This window comes from Macrobrachium nipponense, chromosome 46 (genome assembly GCF_015104395.2).
Source record: "Macrobrachium nipponense isolate FS-2020 chromosome 46, ASM1510439v2, whole genome shotgun sequence".
Taxonomy (NCBI): domain Eukaryota; kingdom Metazoa; phylum Arthropoda; class Malacostraca; order Decapoda; family Palaemonidae; genus Macrobrachium; species Macrobrachium nipponense.
In genome coordinates, this window is record NC_061106.1 from 11,493,338 (window position 1) to 11,507,745 (window position 14,408).

The window sequence follows — 14,408 nt, forward strand, 5'->3', positions numbered from 1 at the left end:
TTTTTCTGAGTTTTACCTAGCAAAATAGGCAGTTTTCAGCGCTTTCATAGGGGTTCCAACTATTCGCGGGGATGCCTGGTACGCATCCCCCGCGAATACGGGTACCTCTGTAAACTCTAAAATCTGTAATAAGATTACATGGTTATTTCTACATTATTTGTTACCAATTACACACCTTGAATCCTATGAGCTTTCAAGGGTAAAACAAAATGAAACCCCGGGTGTGTCTATAAAAAACATAACCTAAACCGTACTGGTATTTACAAAACTAAAGACTGCTTGACCAATAAAATAACAAAAAAAACAAATACCTTGACTTTTGCCTAATACTGTACTGCACTGCTGTAGATACAAAATTCCAGAAAATGCTATAAGACAATTAATAATCATATCTTGTAGTTCCTAACAAACTATTTTACTAACAGTGCAAATGGTCAAGGGGGGTGTGAGGAAAACACCATAAATATTAGGCTGTATTCAAGTGAACAAATTTTAACCACTTATGATACGTAGTGGCTCAAATATATTAACATCTTATCATCATATAAATTTAAAAAAGAAAAAATTAAGAACAGTATCGTAATCAAAATCATCTCCAATTAATATAAGCAAGTACAGGATACTACACCCATGTAACAGAGAATTACATCATATATTATGTAACAGAAAATTACACCAGATGATATAATCAGGAAAGTCTTATATTAGATATCATCTTAAATTTATCTTGAAGAAAAAAAAAAAATCCATTTTTCATATAAGCCCTCATCCAAGAACGTCCATGTACTCCATGTATCTTTTAATTTCAAAAGTCATTAAAATAATATAAGCCTTAAGCAAAGCCTCACAAAAGAAAATTATCATCTTCCCATCTACTGAGCTGTTTCACAAAATGAGATTCTGTCAACAGATGGCTGAGGAAGGCCTTTTTTTCTGTATACAAGCAAATTAAAAACTCTATTGCAGATATGAAAAGAGAGTACCTTTAAGTGTTGTCCATTAGTGTAGCAACAAAGGCAAGGGATACATCTTGCATCTCAATCCAGCAAATGTCATTGTATTTAATCTTCACCATGAAGCAAAAGCTTTACTGATGATCATAGAGTGAAAGATTGTGCTAATTCTGACAAATTCTTAATATTAATGCAACTTTCAACTAATCTCGTGCATTTACCTACGAGTAAATTTCAAGATCTGGAGTATATGAAAAAGCTAATGTGACAGTAACGTCATTCTCATGAGCAATGGTGCTCTTTCTTGTGAAAATAACATCACTAATGATAGTGATGATAATAATTTAGCTAACAGCAAGAATTCAATATGAGGAAAAGCAGCTACAATGACACTTTTCAAAAGCTGTGATTCCGAGAATCATCAATAACCTAAACATTATATTATCTCAATTAATAGGTTAAATATAAGAAAATATTTCATAAAATATGAATAATTCCTAATACTTACTTGAACTCTTATTATCTAGAGTGCCAACTTCTGCCTATCCAGTAAAACATCCACTAATGACCGGAGGCATAATCATGCCACAAAAAAGTAACAAAAATACCCAAGTATCATACAGTATAAACAGGAAACAGGGTCCGTTTTTTGAAGGATTTATGTACGCATGCAATAAACTGATTAAAGGCATCAAGAATGTGTGGGTCTAAATCTTGAGTGAAGAGCAATGTACTCAATGTTTGACTGTATCGCTCTACTTGGGTGTTGTGCTGAAAAAAAAGAAATACTGCATTAGTAAGAATAACTTCCCTGACAATATGCATGCATGCATACATACAGTAGCACACCAAGATAATTGACCATAGTATATTTTACGGATATATCGGTGCAATATGGAAATATAACTTTTTGAGGGTTTTTGCCTCCAGATAGTGACAGATGCATTTTTGTTTGATTGCGTGTGGATATACTTAATGTGCAGGTTTTTTTTTATCTAGATTAAACTAGGCTAGGATTCCTAGGAATATCTCATTTTTTATAGATTTCACGAGTAAGGCTTCTGCAAGTTAGCTTTTAACTAATTAACAGGCCTAGGAGCAAAAGTTCAGTAGGTTAAGTGCAAATCATCAGATTCAACCAGGCTTACCAAATTTGTGTCTTGTGTATAAATTCATTACAATTTATTACTACTGGTAACCATTTGCTACTGCATGAAAAACACTGGAATAAACAACAAGTATTGACATGAACAACAGTATTAACAATAAGCTGTTAGCTGATGCTAGTTACTGTAACTAACACACGTTTACTAAGTTGCATTACTGTTGTCTTAATAAAAACTTGCTTATTTTCAATGTAGTAATTCCATAAATAAAAATAAAATACATTTTTATTCATCTGTCACGCATGGAGAAGGTGTTAAGAAAGTATGGCATTAACTTGAGCAGCAGGCATAATAGCTGTGGCTTAAGAATGAATAATGAGCAAACCCCAAAACAATTTGGAGGCAAAAGCAACGCCTGAAACAAAATCACACTTGTACTTTATTTAATTTACTGCATTTATAAATAAAATAGTAGTTGCAATTTTTAATCCCAGATTTGATAATTTAAGGAAGAAACATCTGAATTAAGTTTCATTCGGCAACTAAACACAGTGATGATGTCGGTAAAATGCAATCAGCTGCTTTTAAGAGTGTACTAAACAAAACCAGAATGCAAATGGTACATGATTGCTCTGTTCATATTTTGTCATACGATGATGATGATGATAGTACATGTAATATGATTAGATATAATAAAACCACAGTTTTATTAAAATTATCATTATTCTCAATACAACTTATGATGATGCTCCATTTACCGCAACTATCAAGTGCAAAAGTTGTTCAAACTTTCTGATTGTCGATGGTAACTTCCATGAGCAAAAATTATATTAATTTTCATTCATCCTTCAAAAACTAAAGCTGCAAGTTATTGCTGAGGCTGAATATACGTATAAGTCTAATAAAGGGCCAGCTGTAAATAATTTTGGAATATATGTAAAGTGATGTCACGACGTGCGAAATCATACTTACTGCTTTTACAATAAAGTAATGCACACATTTTAAAACCCAACTTAGGGGTGTACAATAACCCACCATTCATGTTCTCAAGATTTGCAGACTCGCCTATTCATGGATTTCGCTGTGGACATATCTATAAGTTATTTGCGACTTTTTCATTGGGAAATACTCATTAAGTGTATTTTGATGTTATTTTCATAAGTACATTTTTATGATATTATCATTAACTTTAATATGATTAAATAATAACATTAAATACAAAAAATAAATCTCTCGCTCTTACTGAGATGAGAGAAGTTTTACGATTAAATAATTAATAATAATAATAATAATACAGGCGGTCCCCGGGTTACGACGGTTCCGGCTTACGACGTTCCGAGGTTACGACGCTTTTTCTTAAATATTCAATGGAAAAGTCCGTCCTGGGTTACGACGCTTGTTCCGAGGTTACGACGCTGACGCTTCCGACGCTCCGAGTTAACGACGCTTTTTTTTTTTTAAAAAACGCATACTATGATAAAAATCCTTTATAGTTAGCACAGTATATTAATAAAAATAAGTTTCTGGTTAGATTACAACAAAAATTTTGAGATATGATGATTTTCGACACTTTTTATGTTGTATTTTTTCTATGTTTTTAGTGACGCCTCATATGCGGAACTAGTTTCCGAGCGCAATGAATACATACTAGTTTACATATAACAGTCCAAAAGCGCAAATAATGAAAAAATCATTGCTTGTTTCCAGTAATAATAACAAAACGAAGTTTCTGGTTAGATTACAACGCAAATTCCAAGTATCCAAAGAGAGACATTATCCAGTAATTTGATCAGAGAGAGAGAGAGAGAGAGAGAGAGAGAGAGAGAGAGAGAGAGAGAGAGAGAGAGAGAGAGAGAGAGAGAGAGAGAGGCGTCTTCCGACGCTCCGAGTTAACGACGCTTTTAAAAAAACGCATACTATGATAAAAATCCTTTATGTTTAGCACAGTATATTAATAAAAATAAGTTTCTGGTTAGATTACAACAAAAATTTTGAGATTATGATGATTTTCGACACTTTTTATGTTGTATTTTTCTATGTTTTTTAGTGACGCCTCATATGCGGAACTAGTTTCCGAGCGAATGAATACATACTAGTTTACATATAACAGTCCAAAAGCACAAATAATGAAAAAATCATTGCTTGTTTCCAGTAATAATAACAAAACGAAGTTTCTGGTTAGATTACAACGCAAATTCCAAGTATCCAAAGAGAGACATTATCCAGTAATTTGATCAGAGAGAGAGAGAGAGAGAGAGAGAGAGAGAGAGAGAGAGAGAGAGAGAGAGGAGAGAGAGAGAGAGAGAGAGAGAGAGAGAGAGGAGCTTCTTCCGACGCTCCGAGTTAAGGACAGAGAAGTGTTCGTTTCGTTAAACGGCCTCTGACTCATGCCAGTAAATGTTTTGTTGATACTATATATAAGCCTATTTCAAAGATACGTTTACTTTAATTAGTCTATATGATACGTAAATAGTAATCAACTGTTCTTGTAGCCCTCAATATTTGGCAAAATCGAAGTATCCAAAGAGAGACATTATCCAGTACGTAATTTGATCAGAGAGAGAGAGAGAGAGAGAGAAGAGAGAGAGAGAGAGAGAGAGAGAGAGAGAGAGAGAGAGAGAGAGAGAGAGAGATGCTGTTTGTGCAACAATGGTCTCGGGGGTTTTTTATAGCTTCCTTCTGCTTGATGATCGTGGATATTGTAGAAGGATTCGACCATACTCGTTTGCCAAATCGACGATACGAACGCCACGTTCATGCTTTGCTATAATTTCATGTTTTGCTTCCATCGAAATCATTTTCTTGGGTTTTTTTCTTATCACCTGCTTTGTCTTTAGCTTTGAGACCCATGGTTAATAATAAAATGACAAAATAACACGAAAAAATAGGCGCAAATACAACGAACTAAACAACGACGTGTTAACATGCAGCACCAACAAACAAACAGACTGAACGCCATTTATCGGTCGCCTATACAACTAACACTCATCGCAAAATCGTATCTCAAATATTTCGTTGTATATCAAAGCTTGTATTTTCGCAAATTTTCTGTTATATCTCAAAACATTCGTATATTAGGGCAATCGTATGTCAAGTTTCCAATGTAATTTGATCAGAGAGAGAGAGAGAGAGAGAGAGAGAGAGAAGAGAGAGAGAGAGAGAGAGAGAGAGAGAGAGAGAGAGAGAGAGAGAGCGCTTTGGCAACAATGGTCTCGGGGATTGACGTAACGTTTATTTTCTGAACAGATAAGACAGAGAAGTGTTCGTTTCATTAAACGGCCTCTGACTCATGGCAGGAAATGTTTTGTTGATACTAATATATAAGCCTATTTAAAGATACATTTACTTTAATTAGTCTATATGATACGTAAATAGTAATCAGCTGTTCTTGTAGCCCTCAAGATTTTGCAAAATCACTCCAGGTTGTACATAAAACTTCAAGAATGTAGTGTCACCAGAGGATTACAATAGTTTTTACCTTCAAGAACCAGCATTCTTTTATGAAAATAACTCCAGGTTGTACATAAAACTACCAGGAACAACATGTAGTTGTAACCAAAGGATTACAGTAAGGTTTTTTTATAACTTTTATTAGTTTAAGACATATTTCCAAGCGTCGTTCCGGCTTACGACGATTTTCGGCCTACGACGCGTCTCAAGAACGGAACCCCCGTCGTAACCCGGGGACTGCCTGTAATGCACTGTTATTACAATAATTATGCATTTCTACAGTAAGTTTTTATTTAAAAAATTTTTAAAGAAACAAAATTAATCCCTGAATCTTTTCCTAAAAGTTGTGAAGCTGGGGGGGAGAGCGGACCGTCAAATATGTCACATTACTTAATGCCTCTCAGAAAAGATACATGCTTACTGCTAATTGAGCCTTTTTAACCAATTGGTATTAACACACAGCACACTGTTTGTGTGTGTTCATAGTGTTTAAAAAATGCATAGTAAAGGTAATTAAATCCTTGGAAGACAAAAAAAAAAAAAAAAAAAAAAAAAAAAAAATTTAATTTCTCTGTTGTAAGTTGTCTAGTAAAGACAATTAGATTAACATTAATATTCTTGGGTAATAAGAGAAAAAAATCTCTCTCTCTCTCTGCTGGAGTTAGAAGTATGTAAGTATATATTTTAAGTGGGTACTAATGTTTAGGATGACTTTGGAAATTATTATTAATAATAGAATTTCAAAAGATTAAATACAGTAATAGGATAATAGTTTAATGTATATTTGATGTAGGATGAATGTTAAGTATACATCTTGTATTTGAACTTTCAAGATAGGCAGTTACATGTATAAGCATTTTTAGGGGTGGGTAGCAAATATTTGTGGATTTTAACTATTTTCGGGAGGGGGGTCTGGTCCCTATCCCCTGCAAATACTGGGGGTCTACTGTACAGTAATACCTCAATCTTACACGATTCCAATGGTGTGAATTCATTATAGCGCAAACTTTTCACTGAAACCTAATCATCATACTCAAGCATTTCACAGACATGTGAATGCATACACATTATCGAATCCTGGAGAAACCCTGCAAAATTGTTTGTTTAATTTTTTATGTAATTTATAAGTGTTCAAGCTTTTATGTGTAAGTTAAATAACACTAAATATAATATTATTTTTTTTTCTCTCTCTTACTGAGATTAATAATGATAATAATATAACTGTAATTACAAAATTCATATGAGATAGTATTTTAAAGAAATAACCTTTCCATTTCATTTTTAAGTAATAACAACACTTCTCTCTCTCTCTCTCTCTCTTACTGAGATGAGAGAATTTTTATGGTACATGCATATGTTTATTAATATTTTCAAATAATAATAATAATAACTGTAACTACAAAATGATGCATATAAAAAATTCTTTCCTCCTCATCTTTCTTTTTAACTCCACCAGAGGCTTGAAGTCCAGAGCTGTCAAATATGTCATGTAATGTGACTAGGAGGGAGGTGTTGCTATTAGCGGTCAATGATTTTTTACATAATATTCTCTCTTTTATATGAAATTACAGTAACTAATTTCATGACAATGCCTCTCCCTCTCTCTCCTCTCTCTTCCTCAAAAGGAATTTTCAGAACAAAGAGAAAAGTTACAGACTAAAGAATTTCTTAATAGTTGTTAAGAACACTTCTAAAAATACATCAGTTGGCCGATTGTGCAAAACTTATGTGAAAATTCCCCTTGCACAAGGGGGTCTGGAACCTAACCTCGCGTAAGTTCGGGGATTAATGTCTGGAACCTAACCTCGTATAAGTTCGGGGTGTTTACCTACATATACTTAAGAGTAACAACTGAAGGAGGGGTAATGTATGGTGACTAAGTATTTTGGGAATATGGTTTGGGATGCATTTATGTTTGAACTATTAAATTAGGTAGTGAACTGTTAAAATATGCAGTTATAAGCACTTTAGTTGAAAGGGTAGAGTGTAAATATAGTTTATTTATGAGTTTCTTTTACATTAGTGTAGGCTCAGATGCTTTTATCGGTTATCTCGGTGAGCTACTGTACATAGTACATACATAAACATACGTATATAGTGGACCCCCGTATTCACAGATTTCTCTCAGGAACATTTCCCCTCATTATTCACGGAAAAATTTGCGATTATTCGCCGGTATTTTTCTGATGAGAAATATCACAAATTCTTTTTTTTTTTTTTTTTTTTAATCAATTTCATCATAAAATGGACTTTTTGTGATAAAGCTATTAAAAAAACTAAGTATAAAAATTTTTTGGGTTTTTTCTTGAGTTTTAGCTGACAAAATATGCTGTTTTCAGCATTTTTATAGGGGTTCCAACTATTCGCGGGTTCTGACTATTCATGGGGGGATCTGCGCATCCCCCGCGAATAATGGGGGACCACTGTATACATACATTAAGAAGGAATAGATCAGTGGAAAATTTAAAAGCTACAATACCTTTTCTGAATACAGCAAATTAAGGACATTAACAAATATAAAGTGACAAAATGCAGAAGCCATTAATGATGCATTCATACCAGGACTTTGGCCATGGTAGTAGTTTAATAATCAAATACAGTATATACTTTAGTATACATAAACATTGTCACCAGAAAAATCTTCGACCACAACCTCTTTTTCAGAATGCAATATGCCAGAAGACTTTTCATGTTCCAGCAAGAGCAATCCAATTTTTTACTTTTAAGGCAGTCCCTGGTTATCTGCTGACTTGGTTAGCGACGATCCAATTTAATGGGGCTTGTCTAGTGCCAAAGGTCTGCAATTTTCGATGCCATATTATGCCAATTTCTGTTTATCAGTGCCGATACATACCTAACAGGTGCCACTAACCAGTTATTGGCACTATAAGCACCACAAATCATCGATTTTTGCTTATCATCAAGCTGTCAGAACGGAACCTCCACTGATAACCAGGGACTGCCTGTATTTCATACATCTGGCACTAACATGGGTGTCTATGACTTCTACTGTCTGCTCACCTAGCAACTCAGTATGTATTGGATAAGTAGCAAAAAAGGGAACTGATTGCTCTTGCCTTTGGTTCTGGCCTTCCTCTAATTTCATGCTTGCCATGTTGAATCATGTCCAGACAACCCAGATATAGTAACAACAAACCAACACAACTAGTCACCGATATCAAAGACCAAGAAAGAGAACTGAGAAGCATGACGTTACTAAAAGGATGATTACAAAGTGGCCCTCAATCCCAGCAAAGATTTTGATGCAGAGAACCCCAGTTTGGTTGCTGTGTCAGACCTTGAAACACTGGCTGCAAAAGGAGCTTGGACTCTCATTATGCTGCCACAAAACCACTCCTTTCAGCCACCAAGAAAAAGAAGCAGTTAAATTTTACAAGGCGTATTTACAATGTAAGAAAAGAAAGGAGACTCAGAGAATTACTTTTAATAATTAATCTGGCTTTCACATCCTATACAGGAAGAAAGGTATGAAGATCCAAGAATCCCAACTGCTGTACATAAAAACACAATCAAATGCAAGTCTTTATGAAAGGTGGACCACTAGTCATATGCAAACGAGGCTAAGGCAGTGTTTCATGGAAATAATATTCACATGTTAGAGCATCCAGGAAATTTCCCCAGGGCATCATAATATATAAAAAACTGCTGGTCTACATGGACTAAAGGCTCCACATAACAGGTGAAGAATTTAAATAGGCCCTAAAGATAAACAAAAACTTTTTGTTTACAATAAAAAAAAGTTTTTATACAAATACTCATCATCCAGATACAAGAAGAAAGTACAGTAGTTCCAAAAAGAAAGGCTCCACTATGCATGCTCAGCCAGCTCTCCCCACTCAATGTATTTATATACTATGCTCCCCTTTCTACTGGCAACTTCCATCTGAGAAATCATGGAAGGGAAGAAGACAGCACTAAATTTAGGATGAATAGTTTTGTGTAAAACATACTTTGTTATTTGAAAACTGTCAATTAAAAAAAATAACCTGAATCACTATTAAGGAATAAGGATGAAGATGAAGCAATAAGTCCAAGAAGGAAGACATCATTGTCAAAGGTAAATCAGAGATAGATAGGATGTTTGCAAGGCAGGTCCTGATAGGGCATCCTCATAACCAGTGGATCTGCATTGGAAGAAAATCCAAAGAGGGACACCAACAGCCATGAAGGGCAAGGGCATAAAGCTGTGAATTTAAGTAAAACATGCTAGGTTCTAATTGTCTGATGATGAAATACAAAGAAAAGTTCTTTAACACCATACTAAACGCAAGGACATGACTAAAACAATGACCGGCCTCAGAGAAGGTAAACACACAGTGAAGACAGAAAATTTGCAGCAGAGACAATGGCCACACCTGGTGTGATTAAAGTACAACAGCAGCCAGTGCCTCATTGGAAGAATATTAAGACTGACAGGAAGGATGGGGATACAGTACAGTATTTTCAACTTTGTCTGAACAGCAGGGTAATGCATCGTCAGAGGACCATGGGATGCAGAAAACCATGCCCTTGAGGTCAAAAGACGAAATAAAGACCCCTGGCACACAGGCCCATATAAACACTAAAATTCCAAAACAGAAAAGTTAGTCAGTGAACTGTTGGGTTGGAAAAATTAAAGAAAAAGTTCCATCTTCTTGCATCTCTAAGAGGAGGAATAAAAAAAAACACCTCAACAGCACTCCTTGAAGTATGGAGGCTGTATTCCAGTGTTGAAATGATTCCTTGCATGACTGACCAAAAAAGCAATATAGGGCAAGTGGAAGACAGTGTAAAAGACAACCTATGTTGGGAAAATATAGCAGCAGGTGAGTAAAGAGTTCCTAGATCTCTTGTTGTTTCCTAACAACACTCGGCCACCTACTGACATTTCCCCCATCATGTCCATGATAAATATTGTTTTGTTAGCACTCACCATAGTTGCTTTCATATGTATTGTCAGAGTGTTAGTTGTTAACAAACTCAACACCATTAGTCTTTACTGAAAAATTTGCCTTCAAGTAACTAATATACTAGCATTATTGTATATATATATATATATATATATATATATATATATATATATAACCATTTTTTATTACTTTCAATTGTATTTTTTATATGTAATAATTTTTATAATTTTAGGCATTGAGGTCACTGCCAGTAGGTGGCCGAGTGTTGTTAGGAAACAACAAGAGTCTGTCTAGTAAATAGCTAGGAAAATTTAGTTAGGAAAACCACTGGTAGAATATATATAGTGAAAGTAGTGATATGAAGGATCTACCAGAAGTTAAGGTAGAAAAGGGAGTAGATGTGTGCAGCATAAGATTGCACGAATAGCAGTTTAGTAAACCAGACCAAAACATTGGCACTCGTTTTCCAAAACAGTAAAATGCAAACCGCATCAGAAAATATGAACTTTGACTCCTTCAGTGGGTGGTTACCGTCGAGGGACGAAACCAATCAGACGAATCTAGAGGTGGCACCGGAAGTAAGGAAAGCCATTCATGAAGAAGTAGGATGTGTCCTAAAGGATAATGGAGGAAGAGCAAATTGAAGTAGTTAAGTCCAAACTTCATTTGAAGTTATGGAGAAACTCAGTCAAGAACCAGTCCTTATACGGGGAGGCTGTGTTCCTTCTCACTCTGTTCCATTGTAGTGTGATAGTAGTGTATTGTGTAAAGTGAACTTTGTACTTTATCTAATATAAGCAAATTTTATGAAGTGGTGTTTAACTTGCCCAGAGTCCCGGGACGTTTCCCATGCCAAGAAAATAAGAACAACTCCTGAGAGACATTGTAAAAAAAAGAATAAATAATCTAAGGTTCCTACGAGAAAAGAAAACTCAACCGTAACGAGTGAAAAATGAAGGTTAGCCCATATGACAAATAACTTTTCAACCACTACCCGTAACAACGAAAAGAACTAGAAGAAGAAGAGAGAGAATAAGAACTCGTAAGTACGCCACGCAAACATAACGAAGAGAAATAAAAATAAAGACCCGCAACATAGAGGGCTGAGGGGATGGTAAGTCCCTCTCACAACCAATGTAACAGAAGAACTGATGGAAAACTACCCCAGATTTCCCATGGAAAGAAAATCAGGAAACAAAAGGGGCAAATAAAACAAAGTCACAACAGTGGAGAAGTGCAGAGTCTTCAAGGAGAGTAAGGAGAACCTTTATTGAGAAACAATAAAGGAGTACATGAAGCAAGAATTCCCAGATCGCAAGACCTGTAGAGGGCAGAAAGGATGGTAAGCCCCTCCCACAGCCAATATTAACAGAAGAACTGATGTAAAACTACCCCAGACTTCCCATGGAAAGAAAATCAGGAAACGCAAGGGCCAAACAACAAAGCCACTGCAGTGGAGAAGTGCACAGTTTTCATGGACAGTATGAAGTAGAACTTGTGTTGTGAAAAAATAAGGCAGCAGGTGGAAGCAAGAATTCTCATATCACAAGACTTGTAGAGGGCTCAGGGGATGGTAAGCCCCTTCCACAAACAATTTTACCAGAAGAATTGGTGGAAAACTACCCAAGACTTCCCATGAAGAACTAAAAAAAAATCGGTAAACACAAGGGCCAAATAATAAAGACAGCCGTTGGGAAGTGCAGCATTTTCTAGGACAATATGAAGGAAAACCTATTGGGAAAAAAGCAAGCAGTAGGTAAAGCAAGAATTCCCAGATCACAATACTTGTAGATGGCAGAGTGGATGGTAAGCCCCTCCCACAACCAGTGTTAACAGAAGAACTGTTGTAAAACTACTCAAGACTTCCCATGAGAAGAAAATCAGCAAACACAAGGGTCAAATACCAAAGCCACTGCAGTGGAGAAGTGCACAATTTTCACTGAACGTATGATGGAGAATCTGTGTTGGGAAAAAATAAAGCAGTAGGTTAAGCAAGAATTTCCAGATCATACCCCTTGTAGAGGGCAGAAAGGAAAGTAAGCCTGTCCCACATCCTATGTTAAAAGAAAAAATGATGGAAAACTACCCCAGACTTCAGATGGAAAGCAAATCACGAAACACAATGGCCAAATAACAAAACCATTGCAGTGGAGAAGTGCAGTTTTCAAGGACAGTATGAAGGAAAACCATGTTGGGAACAAATAAAAGTAGTAGGTGAAGCCAGAATTCCCAGACAAACAAGACTTGTAGAAGGAAGAAGGATGGTAAGCCCTCCCACAACCAAAGCTAACAGAAAAACTGATGGAAAAATACCCCAGACTTCCCATGGAAAGAAAATCAGGAAACACAAGGACCAAATACCAAAGCTATTGCAGTGGAGAATTGCATAGTTTTCAGGGACAGTATGAAGACCCTGTGTTGGGAATAATAAAGCAGCAGGTGAAAGAAAGCAAGGATTCCCAGATCACAAGACTTGTAAAGGGCTGAGGGGATGGTAAGCTCCTCCCACAACCAATCTTAACAGAGGAACTGATGGAAATCTACCCCAGATTTCCCTTGGAAAGAAAATGAGGAAAAACAAGGGCTAAATAACAAAACTATTGCAGTAAAGAAAGATAAGTTTTCATGCACAGTATGAATAAGAAACTATGTTGGAAAAAATAAAGCAAAACATGAGTAAAGAATTCCCAGATCACAAGACTTGTAAAGGGCAGAGAGAATAGTAAGCCACTCCCAACTAATGTTAAAAGAACTGATGGAGAACTACCCCAGACTTCCCATGGAAAGATAATCAGGAAACACAAGAGCCAAATAACAAAACCATTGCAGTGGAGAAGTGCAGATTTCAAGGACGGTATAATAGAGAATCTATGTTGAGAAAAAATAAAGTAGTGGGTAAAGTAGAGGGCATAAAGAATAGTAAGCCCCTCCCACATCCTATACATTAACAGACGAAATGATGGAAAACTACCCCATACTTCAGATGGAAAACAAATTAGGAAAAATGGCCCAAATAACAAAACTACTGCAGTGGGAAAGTGCTGTTTTCAAGGGCAATATGAAGGAGAACCTGTTGGGAAAAAATAAAGCAGCACGTGAAGCAAGACTTCCCAGATCACAAGACTGTAGGGGGCAGAAGGGCAGTAAGCCCCTCCCACATCAATGTTAACAGAAGAACTGATGGAAAACTACTTGAGACTTCCCATGGAAAGAAAACCAGGAATAACAAGGTCCAAATAACAAAGCCATTGCAGAGGAGAAGGGCAGTTTTCACAGACAGTAAGCATGAACTGCGTTAGGAAAAAATAAAGCAGTAGGTGAAGCCAGAATTCCTAGACTGCAAGACTTTTTAGAGGGCAGTGGGGATGGTAAGCCACTCCACATCAGTGTTAACAGAACTGATGGAAAACTACTCCAGACTTCCCATGGAAAAAAAATCAGGAAGCACAAAGGCCAAATAAAAAAGCTATGCGGTGGAGAATTGCACAGTTAAAAATAAAGCAATAAGTGAAGCAAGAATTAACAGATCAAAAGACTTGAATTGGGGATGGTAAGACCCTCCCACATCAATGTTAACAAAAAAACTGATGGAAAACTACCCCAGACTTCCTCTAGAGAGGAAATCAGGAAAATCAAGGGGAAATAACAATGCTATTGCTGTGGAGAAGTGCAGAGTTTTCACGGAGCCAAGAACAAATGCCAGGCCACAAAAATGCCTACTTGAAGAAGAAAAGTCAATGAGAGGATGGCCAATACTGTGAAAAAGGCTCGAGGGTGACAATGAGGAGGCGGCTGGGGGCCAAGATCCCCATGAATGCTGATCTGACAGCAGCAATGGGCATCTATCCTAAGAAGGCACAAAAAGTAGCACCTTTTTATTATTTGGTAATTGGAATACCATTATCCATCCTAAAGGGACCAATGGGACCAATCATTAACTAAGTGCAAAACAGAATAGGCACACAAGCCATATCCCCAGCAGAGGCTGA

The 14,408-nt window shown here is 36.3% G+C and overlaps 2 protein-coding genes across 2 annotated transcripts in view; both read right to left on the reverse strand.

Moving 5' to 3' along the window:
* LOC135214751 (nuclear cap-binding protein subunit 1-like) overlaps window positions 1-14,408 on the reverse strand; it is a 365,385-nt gene that overhangs the window by 69,834 nt on the left and 281,143 nt on the right.
* Window positions 1,554-14,408, reverse strand: part of LOC135214750 (nuclear cap-binding protein subunit 1-like) — a 67,412-nt gene continuing 54,557 nt past the window's right edge. The window contains exon 5 of the mRNA XM_064249098.1: window positions 1,554-1,724. Coding sequence (XP_064105168.1) covers window positions 1,569-1,724 — 156 coding nt within the window. The 3' untranslated portion in view covers window positions 1,554-1,568. The remainder of the gene's footprint in view (window positions 1,725-14,408) is intronic.